The sequence below is a fragment of the Taeniopygia guttata genome, chromosome 5, assembly GCF_048771995.1.
Source record: "Taeniopygia guttata chromosome 5, bTaeGut7.mat, whole genome shotgun sequence".
NCBI classification, from domain to species: Eukaryota; Metazoa; Chordata; class Aves; order Passeriformes; family Estrildidae; genus Taeniopygia; species Taeniopygia guttata.
The window spans coordinates 2,650,179-2,675,114 of record NC_133030.1 but is presented as its reverse complement, the minus strand read 5'-3'; the positions used below and the strand labels follow the sequence as shown (position 1 = coordinate 2,675,114).

Here is a 24,936-nt window from a genome sequence, read left to right as displayed (position 1 = left end):
CAGGATGCCTGAAATACCCCGTGTGTGTCTTATAAGTTGTTAGTTCTGTCCTGTGCTTGGCAGAAACTGGAGGCAGTGGCACCTATGAAATGTATTAAGGATGACATAATAGATTGTGAAGAATGAGAGTGCTTTTCTGGATGCTATAGTGTTTTATAATTTTTAATATGCATCTCCTGAATCTGTGCATTTGATGATACTCACTTTGGATTAGTACAAGTGAAAAAACAAAATCCAGTGCCAACTCTGAGCATGACTGAAGTTTCATGTATAACATACCCTTTCACTGTCATTAATAGGAGGTATTAAGGTAAAGAAAAGCTGTTTGTTCACTGTTTTGAATTTCACCATGCTGGAAAAATCAGTCCTATGACACTCAAAATTAACATCTCATTTACTTCTTAGGTTTCTGAATTTATCTCTGAAATCCTCTTGTCAACAAATATACATTCCAGCCATAATATAGGTATTTTATTTTTGTGTACATGCATTTAGGTGCTGCTCTTGTGAATTGGAGAAGAAAAGCAGCAGGATTCCACTCCTTCCCTCAGAAAACCCTTTAATCAGTTTAAATAAAATATTGTTTCCTTCCTCGAGCAACTCTGGGGCCATCACATTTCTAAGGTGAGTGCCTCTTTGGAAAGCATACTGAACACAAGAAGTTTGTAAAAGGGAAAAGTTCTGGTGTGTGCCCTTAACAGAAAGTGTTGGAACACAGAAAGTGTTGCAGAGTTTGCCAAGTCATGGATGAACAAAAATGCTCCTGATGACTGTATTACAGCTTGCTGTTGTTGCTGAGCACATAGTACTGTGAAAAAAGTGTGAGCTTAGAAGCAGGTCCCACTCTGGATTCATACAAGCAAAACCCAGATACCAGGAACTTTGAGGCCACAGGGCTTGCTGTGTGTCAGGGCTAGTGAGGCAGGTAAATGCTCACCTCAGTGCCAGGGAAATGTCTGATCTCTCACCAGCTACCAGAGAAGAGGTCTGTGAGCTTTCTAATTCCCAGCCCAATCCTACCCAGGCTTCTTCCCTGTGTCTCTGTGCTAGGAGGGACAAGATGCTGTGACTGTGGAGAAGGGATGCAGCAGGTTCAGGGTCAGACCTGCCCCCCATCACCTCCTGTCCGTGTCAGCAGAGAGCTCTCCTGCTCTCCCTCTGTTCTCACCTGGCTCCCTGTCCGGTCCCAGCAGGAGGGTTGGTGCAGCTGGGAAGTGGATGGGGTGAGGAGGCTGACCCACAGCAGAGCAGAAGGTGTTTCCTGGTGCTCAGCGGCTCCCTGTTGTCACCGGAGTGCAGGGACACGGGTGGGAGGCTGGACTGCTGGCTCTACAGCTGTGTCACAGTCAGGCAGCTGAAAATACCCGTGCAGCTTCCGTTCCAGGGAAAGTTTCCCTGAAAGTGTTGCTTTGGTTTGGTCAGGAGGACGACTCATCTATGGGCCTTTTAGTCTGAAACAGGAATTTTCCTCTGGTGGTTCACAGTGCTCACTTCTTTCAAAAGCCGTAAGGACAACAGTAAAAAAATCAGAGTGAAAGGGAAAAAGCTGGGAAAAAGTCTTACGCCATTTAGTCTCTTTCATGTTGATTTTTATTAGTTTGATGTTTCTAAACGGGACAATCCATCCCAGTGGATTTCTGCCTGGCAATACAGAAGGCTCTCCTCATGGCTTTCAGCAACAAAGAAAAACCTGCCTTCTTGCCATGCATATCTGAAGGTTGGCTAGAGTCAAAATTACTTATTTAAAATATATAGGTCACTCACTCACTATTAGAGGCCTGCTATTTATTTTCTGTCTGCTCAACTGTTCAAAAATATTTGGGCTTGCTCTTTCTGTCTGTCTTGCTTTCTGTCTTTCTTTCTGTCTGTCTCCTCATTGTAATATATTTTTGGAAGTATCCCCTTTCCATGTTCTGTCTTGAAAGTAAAAGAAGAAACGCGTCTAATCCTCACTTTGTTACTGGTGTGGCTGCTGACACAATTGCCGCGATTTTTTTTTTTGGGGGGGGGGGGGGCGGGGGTGGGAGGGGGAAAGAAAAAAGAGGGAGAAAAAAAGACAACAGCCACATTCCTGATTTTATTTTTCCATAGGAAAGCCCCAGTTCCCTTAAGACAATGCTCGGCCTCAAAGGCGAGCCCTGGTGTTTCTGGTCGCTGAGGTGAGCTTACCTACAAAGGAGCAGGGCACCGCATCAACACCCAGTGACGAAAGGTGCGAAAACCTCTTCCGAGGATTTGGGTATTTTAATTGTTGCTGTTATTACTTATTTATTTTGCCATCTCAGTGGGCAGCGGACGAGCCGATCGGCGTGCGGGGCCGGCCGTGTCCGGGCGCTGCCCCTTGGCGGGGAGGGGGTCCCGGCGGGCTCCGGCCGTGACCCCGGCAGGGAAGCCGTGCTCCAGCCGCCTCGGCGTGGGGAGCCTGTGCCGCACTGGGAAATGCAGCGGCGCTCGCTCGCTCGCTCCCTCCCTGCCCGGGGGGGTGAAGTGTGAGGCAGCGGGAGGAGCCGTGCGTGTCTGTGTGTGTGTGTGTCTGTGTGTGTGTGTGCGTGTGCGAGCAGCGCCGTGGCCGCCGTGTTTCCTGGTGCCTGCTCCCTGACCCCAGTGGCAGCCCCGCTCACTGCACCGCAGCCGCTCCCGCAGCCGGAGCCCAGCCGGAGCCAGGGCCGCCGCCGCCGGGCGCCGCCGCGGGGTCGGGCGCAGGCTCTGCCCCGGCCGCGCCCCCGCAGCCCCATGGAGCGGCCCCGCTGCCCGCGCTGAAGGCATCCCCGACCCGCCCGCAGCGGCAGCCTGCGGAGGGAAGGTGAGCGGCCCCGGGCCGGTGTCGGGAGCAGGGGGGCACGGCGGGGGCAGCGGAGCACAAAGCGGCGGGTTAGAGGTGCCGTGTCATGGGCGACAGCGGAGGGGGGCGGGCGGCAGCTCCGGCGGCGGCGCCGGTCCAGCCTCCCGCGAACAATGCTGAGCGTGAACGCGGCCGCCCGCGCCCCCGCCGTGACCGCCCGAGCCCGCCGGGTCGGGTCGGGTCGTGTCGGTGCGGCGGCAGCGGCGCTTCCCCGCAGCCGAGGCGGCGGTGCCGGCGGCGCTGAGCGAGGCTGCCCTGCCCTGCTCCGCTGCCCAGGCCGTGCCCCCGCTGCCCTCCGCCGCAGCTCGGCCGGGCGAAGGGGCGGCGGCGGCGCGGGGCCGGCTTGCGGGGCCGGCGCGGGGTCGGGGCCGGGTTGCAGCGGCGGGGCCGGGAGGGTAGGCCGGGAGCATTGTGCTGGCTGAGGCCAGCGGGCGGGCGGGCGGGCGGCAGCCGGCGGGCGCAGCGCCGAGCAGCCCGGCGGGCGCGGAGGGAGCCGGGGATGGGGGGAGGCGAGGGGGGGACACGCCGCAAAAGTAAGGAGGGAAAGGCGGGTTGGCTCGGCGTTGCCCGGCGGAGTTGCCCCTCGCCCTTTCGCCGGCAGAGAAGCCGCTTTGAAACCCTCATCCCGGAGGCCTCAGACACTTGGAGCCCTTGGAGGGGTCGCGGGCGCGGTGCGGGGGTCGGCCCCGCCACAATAAAAAGCGGCGGGCATCACACGCCCGCCCGTCCCCGCCGCGCTCGCCCGCGGCTGCTGTGGAGTTCATCGCATCCCTCCCCCGAGCCGAGCATCCTCCCCCCCAGCCCTTTCGGTCCGTGGCACGGCGGGGACGGGGGCGATGCGAACTTTGTGCGGCGCGGCACGTACGGCGCAGACGGGGCAGAAATGCCCCCCGGTGCCGCGGGGCGGGGGCAGGGCAGGGGGCGCGGGGCGGGGGCTGCGGCACACGCCGGGACGGGGCCGCGCCGGAGCCATTGGCCACCCGGAGCCATCAATCACCGCGGGGCGAGCCCGGCGCCCCGCGGGGCCGCGGCCGGGGCGGCCCGGCAGCCGGCGGCGGGCGGAGGCGGGGAGCGGCCGGAGCCCAGGTACCGGGGGTCGGGGCGGGGGGACGGGACGGGGCGGGGCGGCGGAGAGTCGGGGTCCGGCCGCCCCCGCTGCCTCCGCCGGGCTCGGTGGGTAGCTGGAGCGCGGAGTTGTCCGCCAAGTGCAGCGCAGCATCTCGGGGAGCGCGGAGTCCCGCGGGGCCGGAGCGCACCGTGAGTGCCGGGGGCTCCGGGGCTCGGGCCGAGCGCGGCCCCGGGCGGGCGCAGCGTGCCTGGCGGTGCAGCAGCGCCGGCAGAGCGCACGGATCACCGGGAGGTGTTGACACGGGCTTAACCCTTCCCGGCTCCTGCCTCTCGGCGTTGCTGCTGCAGCCCGGGCCCAGCTAGAGGCGAATGTTTGAAATTCAGATGAGCAAGGCGTAGATATTTTATTTGGGGAAATGGGTTTTCGCGTGCCTTCGTGTGCATGGGCAGAGCTCGTGTGAGCGGCTGGCCGTGCGATGTAACGCTGCATGGAAATTGACTTAGCCGTGCAGATTTCGTGGCAGGTTTTTGACGGGGCGGCAGTGTACCGCTTTGCAAATAGCTGCACCCACGTTTGGGTCAGCCCTGTTCCGAAAAAGCTCCGGGTTGTACCTGTAACACCGGGCAGATGCGTACAACGGCACATCTCCTGTCTTGCTGCCGCTACAAATACACGCTGGAGAAGGATAACAGCCTGTATCTGGGAAAAGGCAACATGCTGAAAAAGCGTTATTTGGGGTTTTAATATAGGCATTCTTACTTAAAACTGCCTCGGAAGGTGTGGAAGACACTACGCGTTGTTTTACTTGATAGATGGGAAAATAATCCAACTTTTATGTTTTTGCACTCATCTTCTGTGAGTAACCTTCAAATAGTGCTCATAGTTGGAGAAAGAAGAATGGTAGCGATTCGAAGAAGTCTCTTTTAATTTCTTTTTCTTTAATCATGGGCCTAAGATACGTTTGTTTTAAAGTTTTGAAGTGTTCAGCTTCTTTCTTCTATTTTCTTCAGAGACGTTCCCAGTAAAGAAGGTAATAATTAGATACTTCTGATAGTTGAGCTGTTGTACTCTGTGGAGTATTAAATGGAAATTAAGAGAATTGACACAGAAGCCAGCTTCAAATTATCATTTTTTTTACCCCCAGTCTGGCATTTGTTGTTGAATTTCATTTTAAAAGGATGCTTTGTTCAGCTTTGTCTCAGTTTAAGTACAGATTTATTTTTAAGATTAAAGATTAGAACAATGGGAAGCAATTGCAGCTTATACACTTATAATCTTACTGCAAGTCAACTTAAAAGTATTTCGTACAGCTATCTCAGTGTCCTCTTGTCATTTGTTTTATGCCAGTTAGTTGTAATTTCTTTCTGGACTGCAACAAACAGTGTAAAAAATGCCTATTATCTTTATGTGTAATCCATTCTCATGAACAAATTAGATTTTTCTTCCATGAATGAACTATAATATGAAATTTAATGTTCTGACCTTTCTTATGCTGGGTTGCTGAAAACAGTGTCATTTAGCTTTTCTGATAGTCCAAGCATATTTTTTGTTGTTGGTTTAATGCATTTTTTTATATTGTTGCTTTTAATTGCAGAAAAAACCAACATTTTATGTGTAATTTTCCCACTACTTCTTAATGTAGGAAGGCTCCAAAGTTCTTGCAGTGTAAAATAAAAACTCCTTATTGTTTTTTTTTTTTTTTTCCTGGGAGCTCTGATGGCCTGTCTTGTTAATGACAGTCATTTCTCTGGCATGAAGATGTTTTCATTTGTATTTACTTCTCAGTACAGGGCAATTATGCTGCTCTGCGTTGTGCACTCTTCTTAGTTTCTATCTCAAAAGAACTGCAGCACTTGAAACAGGACTGCAGTTTGAAGCAGGTGTTGTGTTTTACTGTTATGCAAAATAACACTAAAATATAATTGTAAAGGAAATTCGGGAAACAGGTGCAAACTTGGTGTGGTAACCACTACAGTTCTTGTAGCATCTTACATCGCATCTAGCACAGTAAAGATGTGTTCCAGCAAAGCTCACCCCTGCTGATTTTTGCTGCTGAAACCTTGTTGTCATGAGAGGGGTCCATGAGGTCTCACAGGGGAGGACCAGGCTGTAACCACAGTTACAATGCTCTACCATCTCCAGTGACAGTTTTGAAATCCACGCTTTAACTTTTAATTTCATCTTCATTTTTTTTTTTCCTTTTAATTTTTTACTTTTTTTCTTCCAATACTAAAGAAGACGAAGGATAGAATCCAGTTGCTAGAATGAAGGTTGCGGGATGTCTTAACCCAACCAACATATGGAAGCCTACATAGGCCTGAGGTGGTAAAATAGTAAAATAAATGGCCTATAGCAGGCCATCTGCCATTTGCAGAGCGTTTTCATCGTGCCTCGTGCCAAACTGGAAATTACTCTTTGTATTAAAAATATATTTGGAATACAAATCAAAGATTTCAAATGCTCAGTGTTACACATGGCAAGCACATTTCTATCTGGGAGCTAGAGAAGCCCAGGGAAATTGCACTGGAAAAATATTGCTTGGTTTGGTGCTCAGGGCTCAAGTAATTCTCTTCTCTTTCCCATCTCTTTGTCTTCTCAGTAAGCAAGGATTTACTTTTGTGAAATGCACTCCAGATAGGAAAAGTCCGCTCTTGCATGTGGCAGCTAAAGGGAGGAATTTCAGTGGGTTCCGAGAGTGGTGATTTCATGCAAGTCCTTGCAGCTAGTCCCAGCTGAGGATCTGCCTCATAAACGGGGCTTTTACAGAGTGGCTCATCTTGAAAGTATCCTTCGACCATCAGCTGATCAATTCCCGATGCTCAGGATATTGACCGGAGACACCGGAGCCCGGGTTTTGCCCAGGAAGCTCAGCTGAGCGTGTTTGGGAGGTTCTGGCTCTTGGGCTGTGCTGGTACCACAGCACACACCCAGGCCTAACGCAAAATGTGTTTAAGAGCACTCTGAAGAAGCCAGACAGGGATGCAGAGAGAGGGAAGAGCCTTTTTCTTTCACCTTATGCAGAAACATGCATAAAATCGCGCTTTAATTAGATAAATCATTGCTGTCTGCTGACAGTGAATCCAAACCAGTTTCAGTGCTAGTGAGCTATAATGTGGATATTTTGTTAACATTGCCTAGATACTCGCCTTCCTCTGGGCACATAAACGCCTCGATTCAAAGGTATTTGGGTGTGCCTTTTGCTGTGCAATTGTAAAGTGTTCTCTACATCGGTTTCTTGCAAGTTTCTCAGTTGTTAGTGCTCTAAAGCTACAGCAGCGGCTTGAAAACAAGTGTGCGGGTTTGTGGAAAGTCCTCTGTCCTTCAGGAAGCTGGCTCCACTTGTGAGTTTTCGTGGTTGCAATTAAACGCAAGATGTTATTTAAAATCGAGGATATGAAATGAGGAGTATTTAAGTGGCGCTTTCAACACAGATATGTTATTCCCCCTTCCCCCACCCCCTGAAGATAAAGCCTTACTTTAAGCATTCATCCTTTGGATGTGTCTGATGATGATGGAGCTGGATGATGAGGTAATTTAAAAAAAAAAGTGTGGAGAGGGGTGATGGGTACATCGGGAATATAGAAAAAGATCTCAAATCTGAATAGATCTCAAATCTGAATGGATGTCAGGAGAGTGTAGAGCACTGGGTCGGGGTGTGTTTACATCTCATGGCTTACAGCAGCGTGTGCTGTCTGTCTCTCCTGGCAGAGGTCACGGAGTTGATGCGGAGCTGCTGGGAGTCAGGATCTGCCCGGACCACAATGCCCTGCCCTGCCCCTGGCCTTGGGAAGCTGTGAGCTGCTCATGTCCATAAGGAGGAAGGATGGCTCATGGAATTCCTTCACAAGGCAAAGTTACCATAACGGTGGATGAGTACAGCTCCAACCCAACGCAGGCGTTCACACACTACAACATCAACCAGAGCCGCTTCCAGCCTCCCCACGTGCATATGTGAGTATTCCCTGCCTGTGTGCCTGCTGTGTGCCTGACACCGGGACTGCTGCTCGGGGAGAGGCTGCCAAACTGGGAAATTGGCTTAGTTAGCCATGGGATCGAAAAGGCAGAATGGTTAGCAGCTTTTGGACCCGGTGTGTCCGAGGGGTGAGGGGCCGGGCTCCGTCCTCTTCTGGATGGAGGCGCTTGGTGCCACCATCTCGGTGGGACTCGGTGCCATCATCTCAGTGGGACTCGGTGCCATCATCTTGGTGGGATGGTGGGGCTCAATGGGTGCCATCACCTTGGTGGGACTCGGTGCCACCATCTCAATGGGATGGTGGGGCTCAATGGGTGGCATCACCTCGGTGGGACTTGGTGCCATAATCTCAGTGGGATGGTGGAGCTCGATGGGTGCCACCACCTCGGTGGGACTTGGTGCCACCACCTCGGTGGGATGGTGGGGCTCGATGGGTGCCACCACTTTGGTGGGACTTCTTGGTGCCACCACCTCAGTGGGATGGTGGGGCTCGATGGGTGCCACCACCTCGGTGGGACTCGCCGTGCTCTCAAGCTTGTCACTTCACTGCTCTGGCTTTCCCTCGCCTGAGGGACCCATTGCTTTAAGATTTAAGCTCCCTTCCCCCAGCGCTTACACTCAGCTGCGAAATAGGCCTAATTGGGACTAATTGTCCCCCCCACCATCAGAGCATCCTTTGTCCTCCTGGTTGGAGCGGAACGTGTGCCGAATTCCGCATTCCGCGCGGGACCTGCCGCACAAAGGGGCCAAAGGAGCCAAAGGAGCCGGGGCTGCCCCTCCGAGGGGCTGCGAGCCCTCCCAGCGCCTCCCTGCAGCACCAGCCCTGCCTGGTGGGCAGCTGCAGGTTCCTGCTGGCCTCACCTCCGTGTTCCTGGCTGCTCTGGCGCCCTGGTGGCACAATGGGCTGCTTGCTCAGCACAGCACCAGCTCCAACTCTGAATTTCCTTCCCATTGTTTAGCGGGGTTTGATCTTTATCGGTTATTTATGTGAAGGTTCTTTTTCTTTTAGCATTAATAGACTGAAAAGCACGTGAAACTAAAACAAAGCCGACATCCCTGGACATCCTGCGAGCCATTGTTAGGCAGGATTTTGAACCATGTCACACTATTGAATTTGATAAGGATTTTGCATAATAAGGGGGGAAAGTTGTATGGTACTTCATTGCATTTTTGTTATGTAGAAGCCTGCCGGAAGAGTCACAATGTAGGAGTTCAGCACCTTCTAATAGGATTTCTTGTGGTTACAATGTTCCTAAAGGCAACTTTAGGAAGGATGCTGAGTGTCTGTCGGGCATTCACTTTTCAAGGTGGAAAACTTTCCATTAATTACATTTGATTTATTAGTACTGCGGTGATATAACTTTGATTTTAGAAACATTTCCATGTCTCGATTCACTTTTTAGACCTTTTGCCAGCAAACTCCTGTTGCGTGTTTTGCACTCCAGGCTGTGCTCCTGACTGACATTAAATACAAATCTTTAAATTTAGAGAATGAATCAAAGCAAACAAAAGAAAATCAGAAGGCAGTTTTAAAGAACCTCGTCCTATTGACATTGACGTCAGTGGGAGCTGAATTTAGGACTAAGTGTGGTGTTCAACGCTGTAAAAATTGTTCATGCTTTGTTTAAAAACCTCACAAACATACAGGCACTCCTCTAAGGGATAGTATAAAATGATACTAACTTGATGAATGTCTTGAAAGATACTTGCTTGGAAAAACTGTGTAGTTGAAATAAACACCGAAACTTCAAAGTGCGGTACAGTGACAGAATTTTAAATAATCTTAAACTTAAATACTGCAACTTTCTTAAAATCAGAAATCTGGGTTTGGCAGAAGGTGTGGCGCATGAAAGGGAGATCAGAATTTGCAAAAACTGGCAACGAATTGGTCTCAGATCCACAGTGGAAGCAGACAGAAATGTTCCAGAGCAGGAGGTGAGTTCATAGGTCTGGGTAGCAAATGGCAGATTTTACAAAACCTGTTGAGAAAGAAAAGAGGGGCTCCTACCAGGTGGGCAGAGGAAAGCAAGGAAGAGGAGATCTGAGTGTGCTGAGGGTTTGTGTGATGTAGGAACAGCAGAGTTGTTGCTGGGGAGGAGAGACTGGATTGTGTGGTAGCTTCAGATGGACTCTTTGTCTTTTTAATGTATTGTAGTGGAAGTTTTGTGTGTTCATCTGAAAGAGGTTGTCATCAAGTGAGAAATCTTAACAGAAAATTGGTAAAAGCAGTATTAACAAAGAAACCATGATCTTTGTACCCTGTTCTGGCTCTGTTAGTGCTACATTGCTGCAGCTGCCAGGATTGATTTGATTTGGTTTTACAGTCTGCTTTTCTTTGTTGCTGTCTTTTAGAGTAATGCATGTGTGTGGTTTGTTGGTTTCTTGTTGGTTGGTTGGTTGTTTTTTTCCCTAAGAGGGAGTTTGAAGAGACTTTATTCTCTGGTGAAAAATTTATTTTAAAAATCGTGGGATGAAGAGAAATGAGTGAAGCAACATGGGAGCTGAGTTTTGTGACATGTATGTGAACAGCAGAGCAATCTATTGCTGCAGGACCTGCTGCATGCCATAAATCAGGAGCTGGGTGCTGCTTGAGGACAGTTTTCTTTGCTAAAGGAAATACTGCTTTTAGAAGTAATTTCTCTGTGGTTGTGCATCTTCGTGTGCAAAGGTGAGAACTGGCTTCTTGGCCCCCACTGAGCCATTTACAAGGTCCTGTATCCTTTGGGCCTAACTCTGATTTCACAGAGAGCAGAGTCCATGGAATATTACCAGCATTACCTCCTGTAAGGCACTACTGGCACTGCTTTGCCAGTTCACATGTCCTGGGCTGCTTCTCACACTTTCATTTTGTGCCTTTCATGTAGTTCAATCAGCTGGGATAGAGTTCTCTTATCTTTATATGTATTTTTTATACTCCTTAGTCAATTTGTTTAAGCATAGTGTCAGTTAACAGCAGAGTATTTATTACAGCTCCCTTTGCTTGGGCTGGCAGCAACAGCAGCTTTGTCAGTACAGCTTCTGAATCAGTTTGTCCAACCATTTCATTTAATTTAATTGTGTTTCTCTCCTAATTAGTGTTTGAACAGGTATTCTAAAGGCAATTTTTGCTGCACAATTGTTTTGCATAAAGGGATGTAATCTTAAATATTATTTTGCTATCTTGAAGTGATGCTCCCACCCACAGGTTTCAGTTACTCTCTGACTGTTACAAAGTGTTTGTATTTGAATGCTTTGTCCAATTAGTGTTTACTTTCAGTTAGTTTTAATTAACAGCATCATCTTAGTTCCCTGCTTTCAAGGGCATCTGCAAAATAATAAATAACTATAGTATTATGGTTATTAATATTACAATAACTGTAATATGCTTCTCTGTGCTTCATGTTGATTACTGTTCTTTTGTGCGTTTTCCTACTTCGAAATTTTTTGGCAAGAATTGTGATTTAAAGAGGGAAGTGCTCTTTAGGTGTATAAGAGTGTGTTTGAGGTTTTTTTGGATGTTTGTTTATTTATTTTTAAACCAAACCAGCTTTTAAGCTTGTTTAGACTTTTAAAATATTCTATATCAGCCTGCTAGCAGTGGTTCCAACCATACCAGTGAGCAGCAGTGGGATAGAGCCTGGGGATAAATTCAAATGAAAAACTACTTCCTTAGTTTTTAACCAGACAGAAAAATCTTCCTGTTTAGGTACAACACCCCATTTACTTGCAGAGGAAAAAAAAGAAAAAAAAAAAAAAAAGATAAGAGAAGAGTGAAATAAACCTGTATGTATTATGGAAAATGCCCCTTTGGCAGGCCTGTCTGGTGAGAATGAGGGAGTTTTGTGAAGATAAAATAGCTGCAGGCTGAGCCTTTTGGAGGAGTGGTGGCTTCTTTTTAGGGTAGTTTGAATGCATGTTAACACTTTGATATGGAATAAATTCAATAGTAGGGGAGTAATAAAGAGGTTCCTGTGCCAGAGCAAAAGTCCTCTAAATAAGTTTATTCATACCTGGAGATACATTTTTCAATCTGTAACTATATAATTTTACTGCCTTTTCTGTACTAGAGCAATCCCTCATGTGAATGTTTTTCTTTTAAAACAAAGAGTATAAGCACAGTTTTATATTGGTAGAAATATGTGTCTGGTTGAATAAAGTACATAAGTGTCTGTATGTAAATACATATATATAAAATCTGAAACATCAAAGAGGGTACAGTGACAGAATTTAAAATAATTTTTAACTTAAATACTGCAACTTCTCAAAATCAGAAATTTTGTTAAAAATTTTGGTTTAAAATCAGAATATAATAATAATAAAAAAATAAAAGCACAGCTGTTTGATCATAGAAGAAAAAACTTTCAGCTGTGATGAAACCTGACATTGTTAGAAGCTAGAGATGTTATTAGACTGCTAACCTCAACAGAGAGGATCTTGATCTGTTTTTGTTTTTTTTTTCCCTTTTCTTGGGGAAACCATTCTGCATTTAATGGGCTTTATAAACTCCCCCTGAGATTAGAGAGAAATGATGCATTTGATTTGCAGCATTCCCCGTTTTTGTTTCGTGTAAGGTGTGTGATATTCAGCGGGAGGGGAAAAGAGTTGGCGTTAGCAAAATATGAACTCACTTGACATTTAGAGAAAAGTGGAGCTGGTACACGTAATGTTATTGGTTGAGAGAAAAAGAGATTCAGTCTTACAGCAGTCAGCTGTGTGACTGGCCAGGCTGTTTCAGCTGCTGCTAGTAGTTTTGCTGGAAATTGCTGCTCTGGCAATTAGTTACACTCCTTTTCTTTATTTTTACAAAAGCATGCACAGCTTGTAACCATTCAGGTTTCTTTTCACTACTTATTTTTCCAAATAAATAAATAAAAAACAAACAGATATTTATTATTAAATAAATAAATATAAAACACATTTATAATATATATTTATTATAATATTTAATATTATTAAATATTGCCTATTATAAATATATAATAAATACTCTCTGAAACAATCAAGTGACATTTAAGCTCTGGTTGTGGAATGAGTGCACTTAAACCAGGGACTTTTTTCCTGGGGTCAGGGCTCATGATCATCTCACCTTGGTGCAGGTTTAGTCTCCCTGCCTGCTCCCTTGTCATTAAAAAAACTCTGTTACTAGTGCCTGTGCATGTCTGTGTGAGAGATCTTTACCATCTCACTGATTGTACACTGTTCAAAGTTACTCGTGCAAAAAATGTAAGCAGCGCCTAAGTTCTAAACTTAAATTTTAGGTGTAAAGTGGGAATTACTTTTTAAAGAAGAGACACTTATTTGGGATGCTGGAGTGTGGAGCATACTGGAAGTGTTCATACAGTGGTGGTGTAAGGCTCAGTTTTGTAATTAAAATTCAAATTTAGGCCCCTTGTATTGAGTTTATACAGTGCAGTCATCGTATGATAAGCACTCTTAAAAATTTGATTAAATTTCTGACCTTTCTTTTTGTCATTGTAAAAAGGAGTAATATCAGTCCAGGGGACGCATCTCCTTGTAGTGGGGTGGGTTTTTTGTTTTTTGGTTTTGTTTTGTTTATTCCAATGAGCTACTTGCAGTGATCTCTCTCTTAGTGTAGCCTCACCAGCAGAGGGTCACAGGGGCAGCCAGTGTGATCTTAACTTGCTGGATTTTTTTTTTTTTTTTTTTTAATATCTTTAGCAATTATCATAACTGGTTTATATTGTGGTGGACCTGGCAGTGCTAGATTAATGGTTGGAGTTGATAATCCAGCCTAAACAAATCCATAATTCAGTCACAGCTTCCTCCTCATTAAAAACAACCACACAGTAACACAAGCCTTAAGCTACAATACGCCACCTAAAAATTGCAACCTCCGTGGCCCACATCAAAACTGAAAATAAATGGGTAAGACTTGAATTTCCAAATCCCAGCAAACAAGCTGTTTCTGCTGAAATAGCTGCCATGAGGTGTGTGCTCCTGGATCCTCCTGTGGGCAGGGAGAGAAGGAAGGGGAGATTTTTTTCACCTTTGGTGCAGAAATAAGACTGATTAAGATTTTCATTGATGAAAATGAGCTGTTAAAACACCTCGTGGAGTCAGTCTGGCTGCTGTTGGTAAACCCTGAGAGGGAGGAAAGAGAAGTTTTGTGTGTGCATGTATTTATGCTGTATTAATGGTGCAGAGAAGCCTCCAGGTCACAAACTTTTATCTCCAAGGCCCAACTCAGTAGCTGAGCACTGTAAAAGGAAATTTGCATTACCTGATGTGACTCTGGTGTTGACTGTAGGGTTCATTTGGTGTTCAGGCGTACTGAGACACAGCTGAGTTGCACTTCCACGTGTATGTACAGCACACAAATATATTCTTACCTTTTGGGAGATGTATGATGGGATCTGGCCAGGAATGCCTGTGCAGCAGGGGCTCTTGCTGCAGTACCTTGTGCTCACCCATTTCACTTCTTTGCTGTGAAGTAGCTTGACAAAAAACATGTATATGCATTTCAATCAGGATGTTGTGCTGTCACTGGAAACGTGTGACTTTCTTTTTTTAAAAATACCAGGGCAGGAGGGGTATTGTTGTGGAATTCTTGCAGAATTCTTGCAGAATTGGAGCAGGTTCTTGCTTTTCTTTAGTGCTAGAAGGGTGAGATGCAATCTGTCCTGTGAAACAGCTTCTAGGGCGTAGATTTCTGAACAGAGAGTTAAAAACTAAGTTTGCAAGCCCCTCACTGCAAATCCCACTGGAGAGTTTTTGGTTTTCTCCTAGCAGCAGGATGAGGCTGGTCCTCCCTGGCAGCAGTGGTGAGGGAGCCTGTTCCCTTTGCTGTGCCACATGGCTATTTCAGGGCAAGTGCTGCAGTCACCTATCACACATCTCACTCTTTTTCTTTTGCAAACCCTTGCTAGAATTTTTTTGTTGGACAAATAAGTGAAAGGAAAGCTCTGTAAACAATGTGAATTTAATGCCTATGTTATGTGTTAAATTATTTATATTGGTTATGTTTGATGCAAGAAGTTTAGTGGTGCAAGAAGTTTATTTCAGAAGTGATCAAGAGTTGGTCGTGGATATTGATGTTTTTGTACTCAGTATTGGCATGGTAATTCTTTGTGTTTACATTTCTGATCTTGAGGTCCCAGGGGTGGCTGAATTTTGGAGTCAGTTGCCTAACATCATGGAAAAATTCAGAAATGGAGGGCTAGCATGTCTCCCTGTCAAAGGAACAGCTTGCTTTTAAATTCTGTGATATGCTATGATGTAACTTGAGAAAATAAATGCTTTTAGGCACAGCAGAAGTACAGCAGGGCAGGGACATGCCTTTAAAACATCTCTGGGTGTCTCTAAGGCATCTCTGAGCAGTGAGCTTGTCAAGTTGCTGCTGGGAAGGCAGAGCCCAGCCTGGTGCTGGCATTACCTGCTGGGTAGGAAGTTCCCCCCTGTCCTGCATGGGAAAATCATCCCATTCATAATTCACACCAGGTTTTCCCATGTCCCTGGGAGTGGATTTTCCAGCAAGCTGTGAGTTTTGGTCCTTGGAGCAATGACTTCTTGTTTCCAGTGGTTTGAATCATGCTTGGCACGTGCAGCTGCAGCTTGATGGGCTTGAGGAGGGGGTCTGAGAGCAGCTCTCAGCTCCTCTCTGTGATGTCAGTGAACATCAGAGCAGTGCAGAGGAGGCTGCATGCACACGGGCATGCACAGACTTCAGGGCAGCTCTTTCAGAACAGTGAAACAACTTGCTTGCTGGGATTTGGAAGTTCAAGTCTTACCCATTTACTTTCAGTTTTAGTGTGGGCTGTGAAGGTTGTGGGTTTTAGGCAGTGTGTTGTAGCTTAAGTTTTGTTTGTTTTTAGGTTTTGGTTTTGTGTGGTTGTTTTTAATTAGGAGGAAGTTGTGACTGAATTATGGATTAGTTTAGGCTGGATTATCAACTCCGGCCATTAATCTAGCACTGCCAGGTTCACCACAATATAAACCAGTTATATTAATTGCTAAAGATATTAAAAAAAAAACAAAAACCCAGCAAGTTAAGGTCTCATAAAACAGCAAACATATGTGCCTTTAAATCACTGAAGTCAAACCAATTCTGTCTTGTGGTATATGAGACTAGACTCCATTTAATGGATTTTGTTTTGCTGCCTTTTTCAAACAAAAAGTTAGGGTAGGATAATCTTACCCCCAGTAACGTTCTTGGAGCAGTACCAAGTGGTTGGAGAAAAAACAGCAAGTTTGAGTTCCAAACAATAAAGTTTAGGTACCTGGTGTTGCAGTAATTTTATTTATCTCCTGAAGAGTTGGCCATAAAGCTTGGTCATAACCTCGATAAACCTGGAGGTTGTTCCCAGCACAGGAGCTGTACGTGTCCTGCAGATGTGCTGCTGCTGGCTGTCACAGTGCTGGGGATAAGCAGTGCTGAAGCTCTCAGGGTGGGCCAGAGGATGGCTGGAGAGCAGGTCACATTCCATAATTCATAATCCCCAAATACAGTTGTCCTCTTCATAGCTGATGGATCAGGCCCGTTGTATTTCTGCGAACAGAGAGTTCACCTGTGCTCTCCACTGGCAGAAAGATGCTTGCCCTTATCTTTATATGCCCTATTTTATAGTGGGTATATACATTTCTAAATTTAAATTTCTACATCTAAATCATTATGTGGAGGGGAGTGACAAATAAAATCCTGTCTCCTGTTTTTACTGAAGGATTATTTAAATTACTGTGCAGTGTAGTGTCTTTCAAGGTTTGTTTTTGTCATGGATTTCATATTCCCAGACCCTCTCTTCCTTGCACCCTGGCTGACATCAGGGCTGCAGAGATTCTGCTGGATGTTGACAGGGAAAAAACCAGCACCAGAGGCTTCCTTGCAGCAGAGCCTCCACTTAGTGTAGCGGGCATTAACTTAAATCCAGCACATTAGACTTAAAAGCACACAGCCATTAAGGGGAGCTGTCCTTTCCCAGGAGGGCAGCAGATGGAGAGAGGGGCAGGGGGAGGGAGTGTGTGATACAGGGGCTGGATCTGATGGATCTGGAAGGCAGCAAACTTGCTATTTACCACGCTTCCCATTTCCCTGGGATGAGGGATTGGGGGTAGTGGCTGCGAGCATGAAGGTCAGCACATTGCTGCTGAATGTTTGGCCATTCCATCAGTTGATGGGAAGGAAAAGATGCTAGTCCAGTATATCTTTCCTCCTCCTGCTCCTTTCATATAAGGAGCACAAAGGAAAAAAGTCATTACTTTTTAATTACTCCGGGCTTCCTCGTTTCTTAAAGCCACTCTTGGCTAGCAGTGAGCATTAACAATGGGTTCTTTGCTCTCCTGTGAATGGTGAAGTAGTAGTTTGGGGGAAAATTATGTTCAGAATTGAAATTTCATGTCATCCAGCATATTTAATAATATTAATAACAAAATAAATATTATAGAATAAAGTAATAATAAATAATAAAAACAGAGGCCTTGTCCTATACTTGTGAAATGCAGTGATTAGTGACATCATTACTGCTTCCCCTGGGACAGGACCTGCCACTTAAAAATACCAGATTAAGTGGCTCCCTCAATTTTAAGCAACAATTCTGTCAAGGAGTTATTTTCTCTGGTTGTTAGCAGTGTGCATATAGGATTATGATAATTAACAGATATTAAGGAAGAGGGAAATTTTGTCTTTGTGGTGTGTTTATTTTGTAAATTTAAAGTCATCCAGGCATTCACTTTTCCTCTGGGTGCAAAGCAGTGAAAAAATTCAAACTAAATAAATACACAATATTATATGGGAAAAAAAGAGATTTACAATGTGTGCGTACTCTTTTGACATTAGTTCAATTTTTTTTTATCATCTTGTTTGTTAAACAGGGATGTTTGCAAGAACAATTAATTTTGTTCTGCTCTCGATACTATTCTGTACCTTGAAAGTTTCCACCTATGTACCCTCTTAGGGCTTTTGAGAGAGAGTTATGATTCATATTGTGACTTGTTAGATGTTTTGGAGGCTAATAAAAATGTTTGTATCAAGTTCTGAAGGCAGTGTTTCTCCTACAAATGCATAATGAGACTGCACAGAACAAATGCTGTAGTAGGAATTTCAGACCCCCTCAGAGAATTAAAATGCTGATGGTAATGCTGGGGGTGGTATATGATTTTTTCCCCCCCTTTTTTTATCTCCACTGTGACCTTTGGTGGTGTTCTGCTCAGCTGCTCTGCATGTGCTGCTGCCTTAATGGAAGGATCACACAGGCTGCTCCTCTCAGAACCTGGCACAAAACACAGACTTTTAATGCATGGACTTTTCATTTCTTGTTGGTTATCTGTCACCACTGCTTCTATGCCTTCGAGAAGGCAGGCTGCTTTAAGAATATTGGCATGTAGAATGAAGTCTTCATTTTCTTTGAGTGAGGACAGAAAGGAAACCCCTGGTCTCAAAGAATTAAAATTATCTGTATTTAGGGGGACTTTGTTTTGTCTTCTCATTCATTTTAGATATCATTATTACAGAGCTTATTTTCCTGAAAAGAATCCTTGCATTCAGTGTAGATTGTTAAGATAAATATTAATTGAGGTTGAAAATTAACTTTGGATCACCTGGCTTCCTTGAGAGTCTGTTCATACCATCATTTCATACAGTCACTATTTTCAGTGAGAGCTCCTCTCAGAAGCTTTTTCAGATGTCATTCTACAGCCTGAGAAAGACCTCTTGGGAATCATCTCATTCAGTGGAGAGTTAAAAGGTATGAACTGAAACTCCTGGGGCCAGGAAGTTGGTAGAGATTTTTAAAATTAATTAATTCAGATTAAATGGGGTCCTTTAGAAGAATTGGAATAAGACATGGCAATTTTCTGTATATCTGTATATCTTATATGATCTATAAAAAGACAGTGCCATTTCTTTGGGTCCAGACACTTATATAATAAAATACAGGAGGAATGTACTAGAGATGACCAATACAGAATAAATGGGAGTTGAGAAATGTATAAATGATCTCAAATACCCAGAAATAACCTGAGATAAGCTGTTGGCCTGAAGTGTAATTCTTAGCACACCTTGCACTTATAGCCATATTTACTTCATCACAATTTTACTGCCTGCATGTGTGTTTTAAAGACTTTCCTGCCCTAGCATGAAGTGCAGCAGTGTGATACAGATATCACAGTATTGCTGTGTTGGACTCTGTCTTTTGTGTCTTTGTATGTGTTGTATTATTTTGCTAACAAAAAGGTTTTCAGATTTTGGACTTTCAGACTTATGCCTTGTAGTTTTTTGCACGGAAGCGTGGTCATGCTGACAAAGAGGTTGTTTATAGGAATTAAAGCAGAATTCTTTCTTGGGGTTTGTTGGTGTTTGTGGGTGTTTTTTGTTTTGTTTTGGGTTTTTTTTTCTTTTTAAGGCTGCCAGTGGGGTAGAATTTCTGTTTGTTTAGTGTGTTATTAGATAATGAGCTCTGAATGAAAAATCAAGCATCCTGCTGTCTGTCCTCTGAGTCATCTAATCCTAGACAACATGCTCTGCATTCATACAGCATAGACAGTGCTGACAGGTATGTTCAAAGAATCTAGAGATTGTTTTTCCCCTTCTCTATTTTCCAAAGACAGAAATTTAAGAGTTTAAATGTCAATTCTCTGATGGTATAACTGAAGTAATATTATCTATATGATATAAATGTATATAAAATATTATCTATCTCTACAATTTAATATTTGATATTTTTATATATAGCTATAAAATAAAATATATATAAAAATAATATTCTGATTTTAACACCCTCCCAAAAGCTGCAGAAGAAACATTTGAATGGAGCATGAAAAAGTTTATTGAACTGCCTCAGTCTGCACTTAGTTTACTTAAATATTTGGACCTGAAGCAGTGATAATTAAGAAGCCAGGTATATGGGTGGCTCTGCCTGGGAGAACTATGGAAGAGAGAGTAAAATCGGGGCTGTCACAGGTGCCGTAGCCTTGAAGCAGTGGCCAGACAGGGCACAGCAAAAACCTTTGCCTTACTGTAGTGGTTTTTGTTTGTTAATTTAAAATTTCTTTACTTTTGAGATTTTAAAATTATTTTTAAAAATTTTTTTATGTTGATGAGTGTGGTGGGTTTCAGTGTTGGTTGATTACTTATGTCTTTATTTTTTGTTGTGAGGTAGGAAGACAGGATTAGGAGAAAGTTAAAGTAGGTTTAAAATTTTAAAAGGGGATAAAGAAAATTTTATTAATAGTAACTAAAAGAAAAAAAATAGTAAGAATTAAAACAAATTTTTAGAATACTTTTCTTCTCTTTATAACTTTTTTTCTTTTTTACTGATAAAGAAACAAACCCTAAAATTTATAGTTAGTTTATTACTTTTAAAACAGTCTTTTTTAGTTTATTTAGGAAGAGAAGTCTCTCTCGTTAATGTTATGGGGATTGCTCTACAAGATGAAAAAATTAATTTATTTGTGGTTCTTTTATGAAAACAGTAGCTGCTCGGGGAAATTTCTTATTGTGAAGTTTTCCACAATGTGCTGCTGCCTGTGTTTTGGAAATGCATTGCAGAGCCACACTTGTGTTTTCTCTGGGGAGCCTGGTGCCCGTGGTCTGAATGTGCCCTCTGCAATGTGTGATACAGCTGCCAATTGACCTGGCAGCTCCAATCAAGTCAGGAGGTCAGCTGTGCAAAGGGAAAAAAGGGTGGGTAATTACAGCAGGGACTTGAAGCTGAATTGAGACATTTTAGGAGGTATTTCCCCCACTGTGAGAATGTGCCTCGGTGATTGGCATGGGGGGGACACCAGTGCCCATGTGCAATTTAAATAGCTCTGGATTCTGCATCATAAATATGCACCGGATGCAGGGGAGGGAAAAAGCCCAGCACGTTCTCTCAGGATGCTGTCAGGGCCAAGCAGAATCTCATTAGGGACAACTTCAAAGATCAGTTCCTCATGTCCATAAAAACAAGTGTAAATTATCTTCTGTGAGCCTGCTGTTAGCAGTTGCACTGTTACATTATGCATGTAGCCTAGACTGCACATGGTATCAACAAACTCTACCAGGTTTCATTAGGGTTTTCATTTTTATGCAAGGCATGGCCACTTTGCCACTTATTTGTTGTAGTTTTGGCTAATACAGTATTTGACTTAAAATTTCCTGCTGCATTAGCAGTTAGCAGTGACACAGTGCCCGAAAAGGTCTTTTAGGGTTCTACAGTGTTTTGATAGAGCAATGGCATCCAGACAATTCCCTGTATTGACAGCTTTACTTGCTTTCTCATTCTTCTGCTTCCTGCACTCAGAGAGACAGAGGGTGGCTGATCCTGACACTCTTGGAATGAAACTTGAAGGAGCTTTCAGTGATGCTGCTCTGCAGCACATGACTTAAATGTTTATGAAAATGGTAAAGAGGGTGGAACTTCAATGCTGTGTGCTCTTTCACTGCCCCATCATATACATTTGAAAGGCCAGCTTGTCACTGTTGCTGGGGAAATGTTTTGAAGTGGTGAAACGCAGCCCCTGTGCATGGAAGTTTTGTGGCAATTTTCTGTGGGATCAAGACTTCTGAGATAGTGTTCACTGTCCTTGCAGAAACAGTAAGATGCATGGAATATTCTCCTGAACTGTATTGCTAAAAAAGGAAATATATGTTTTTATATTTTTCTTTTCCCGTGGTATTTTTGGCCTTTTTTGTGTGGCTTAATCACTGACGAAAGAAAGCATTCACTGGCACACCTAGCCAAGGCTCACCACTGCCTTTGGGTGATGTTGAACTCCTGCCTGGGCCAGCAATCTGATGTGCACAGTGATTTCTCAAAGACCTGCACCTTGGGCTGCTTTAGGCTGCTCAAAATAGGTTCTTTTGTAACATCCAGCGTGGCTTGAGTGGTTCAAGGCACTGCTGCTGAGCTCGTAATGCCAAGAGGTGTGTGAAGAGAGCTTTTATGAGAGCTCTTTCGCCCTGCTTGCTTGGGCATGGTGCTGCTGGCTGGAGCAGCCCACGTGTCTGTGTGGTACGTACAGCAGAATTGGGAATTCAGAGAAATGCCTGCAGTTTGATGCCCAGTTCAGCTCTCCAGCCCTGGTCACCATCTGTCCCTGTCCTGGCACAGCAGGAGGGGACTGGGAGCTGCAGGGGGAATAATGGGAGAGAATTTGTACATCCTGAAGGGTCTGAGTGCACCTGTGGGGGGATCAGTGAGAATCTGAGTTTTTGCAGGGCCAGAGCAGTGCTTTTGGAGGGTGCAGAGTGCTGAGCTGCCAGAGTGGTGGTGATGCAGGGGTTGGTGCAGGAATGCAGAAGTGCCAGCCCGTTTTGCACTGTGGGACAGTGTCTGCAGAACCCAGAAGGGCCAACAGGTTTGTCTCAAACACCCGTGGTCAGATGGCTGTGGAGCCAGCCAAGGGTTGCTGGTAACACATATTGTGAGCAGGAGCAGGATGTGCTGGAGACAGGGGCCATGGGGAGGTAGGCAGCATTTTTCTGGGATAAATACCCGTGGTTTTGTGCCTGGAGATAAGCACAACACAAATGCACAAATGAGATTCATAATGGGCATGGGCTGTAGAGGGTGGGGACAGGACCACCAAACAGCCCCAATGTCCTGCAGCCTGTTTCCAGAAAGGTCTGGAAGAACAGACTGTGCACGATACGTAATTTGCATAGAAAGTGAAAAATGTGTCTCCAGGACGAAGAAAAGTTAAAATCAAAATAAATCTCTAGTCTATATAATCTATAAGAAGGTACCCCGCAACAAAGCCCCACAGGGGCTCTGGAGCTTGCCTGTGCTGAGGCCTTGGTGGAGCTGTGGGCATGGTTGTGGGATCACAGCTACAGGAAAATGGACATGGACTGAATAAACCAGCTGAACTTCTGGAACTAAAGAATGAGGTCACCTTTGGGGATAAAAAAGCTGGTGTTGTGAGAAGAAAGAAGAAGCAGAAAAGTTGCTGACAGACACAGGGGTGTCAACCCGAGTAAAATGACACTTAAAGCATCTACCAGTTAGATTAATAAAAAGATGTGTGCTTGCCTCATGGACAAAGCAGAGCTGCCAGACAAGAGATGCATGGACAAAGCAGAACTACCAATCAATGAGTGACAAAATAAGAAGTAAATAGAAACAATGATCAGAAGCACAATCAAGGCTTTTGCTTGAATCACATTGACTCTGCAGAGTCCTTTGTCTCCTCTCACACTGTTCCCACTGCAGGTGGAATGAATGGGACAGGACAGGATGTCTTCCACCCTTGGAAACCCTAAATCTCTGCTTAGAGCTTCTACCTGAGGCTCCCTGAAGAAAGGGCAGTTAATCTGAGCAGAGGCCAGAGTGCACTTCAGTGCAGCTGGTGTGCTTCTATGTTAATCATGTTAACAGATCTACCCAAGAATGACACAGATTGTGATGGCAAAGCTTATAGTCTTGGTAGCAAGTAGCCTGGTGGAGAAAAAGGGTGGAGACGTAAGTCTTGCTGCTTCCTAGGTTTAGGTTTTCTGTTTTGTTTCATCTTTATTGGATTTTTTACTCATATAAAAACATTGAAAAACTTATTTTCTCTAACAAGCATCTAATTCTAGTGCAGAGTTGTCTGAATTTTAACGGAATTAAAAAATACCAGTCCTTTGCTTTGGAAAAGTTGCTGCTGCTTCAGCTGTGTTTTAAAGTATAATGAGCAAAAAAGCCTCCTTTAATTTTTATTTTTTTTTTAACAGAAGATAATTTGACTGAGGAATCCAAACCATCCCCACGGTGTATATTTGTTATTTGTTTCTACATGTGTCTGTGTATGTACATGTACATATAGCTGGTACCCAGAGATGATGGTTTGCATGCACTGAGAGCTTTGCTGGTTTTTTTTTTTTTTTTGGACGCCTGCTTCCTATTTGCATTCTCTTGACTTGGATTTTGAAGCCTTAAAGCCCCAACAGGGTTTGTGATCTTGCTGAGGAGTGATCAGTTTCATCAGAAGTTCAAGGCTGTGCTGGGAGGAAGCTTTCATTTAACATCATTGTTTAGGTCTGGCTCCTTGTCTGCCCCTGGCAGACAGTGTTTGAGCAGGCGATAAGATAAGAAGTGGCAGTGATAGCCATGCTGCAGGGTTACTGGAAGGGCACGAAACAGCCTGGCCAGGGGACTTGAGAGGTCTGAGTCTTGGTTCTGATGGGTGATTGAGATGTTCTTCTCATGGGGTTGGCAGCTAATGTGGCATTCATGTCGGTGTGTCCCTCAGGAAAAACGAAGCGGCTGGAGGAAAACAAAGAAAAAGCAGAGTCTGTGAAACTGGGCAGAGCATAGTTTGGTTTTTTGTGTATAGTTTGGTCACTCGGTGCTTTTACTGCTTAAGGAACTACATGAGACCGTGTGAGGATTCAGTTTTGCCTGAGGAAGATGCCAAAGAGTGAAGTGACAGAAAGGCCTGGGTGGTTAGGGCTGAGATGCTGTGACCTGAAGGTGTGAAGAAGGTTGTGCAATACACAATTAACAAACTTCAGCCAGGCCTCTTATTATCTCCAGTGTATTAAAGATATTTGCTTTACCTTTTTTCTTCATTCGTTTTGTTTGCTTTTAATTTTCCTGCTCAGAAGGCTGTTTCCAATCCAAGCCTTAACACCATCTCTAACAGAAGGAGTCATCTGCAAGTCCAATATGCAGGACAACATCAAACTGTGTCTGAAGATAGAGAAAACTCTCATTAGACCAAGGAGCTCCTAATTTTTGCCTTAATAGGAAAAAACAGCACCCCACTTAACCCTTGGGAGAAAGGCTGTGTTGGTGCGGTGCGTAGCAGAAAGGAGGCAGCCGTGCCCTGGTGCTACTTTGCATCATTTGTGCTCAGACTCAGGTGACTCTGCTGAGCTGAATCCAGTCCTGGAGGGCCAGGCAGCAGCTTCCAGGACTAGTCCAGGTCAGCAGGCACACCATGGGAAGGGGCAGGTGGAGCACAGGAGAACAGGGATCCAGCTCTGCGTGGCTGCTGTGGGAATCCTCTCTGGGCTGTGACGTGCCAGTCTGGGCTCGCAGGCAGTGGAGCAGTTGTTGTGTGAGTGGCCTGGGAGGAGGTTTGACTGAGCACATCCCTGCTAGGGGGTGGCTGTGAGCTCCAGAGGTAGGTTCTAGGTTAGTGGGAGAGGAAGAAGGA

The 24,936-nt window shown here is 45.0% G+C and overlaps 1 protein-coding gene across 7 annotated transcripts in view; it reads left to right on the top strand.

Moving 5' to 3' along the window:
* The first annotated feature begins 2,056 nt into the window (after nucleotides 1-2,056).
* Nucleotides 2,057-24,936, top strand: part of MPPED2 (metallophosphoesterase domain containing 2) — a 137,232-nt gene continuing 114,352 nt past the window's right edge. Inside the window, exons 1-2 of one of the 7 annotated variants that reach the window (XM_072929429.1) lie at nucleotides 2,057-2,212; nucleotides 7,620-7,862. In XM_072929429.1, coding sequence (XP_072785530.1) covers nucleotides 7,735-7,862 — 128 coding nt within the window. In that variant the 5' untranslated portion in view covers nucleotides 2,057-2,212; nucleotides 7,620-7,734. Of the gene's footprint in view, nucleotides 2,213-2,474; nucleotides 2,804-3,776; nucleotides 3,929-3,988; nucleotides 4,100-4,201; nucleotides 4,942-7,619; nucleotides 7,863-24,936 lie in introns of those variants that run through there. The other 6 variants (XM_072929427.1, XM_072929432.1, XM_002194825.7 and 3 more) reach the window with 6 other exon arrangements.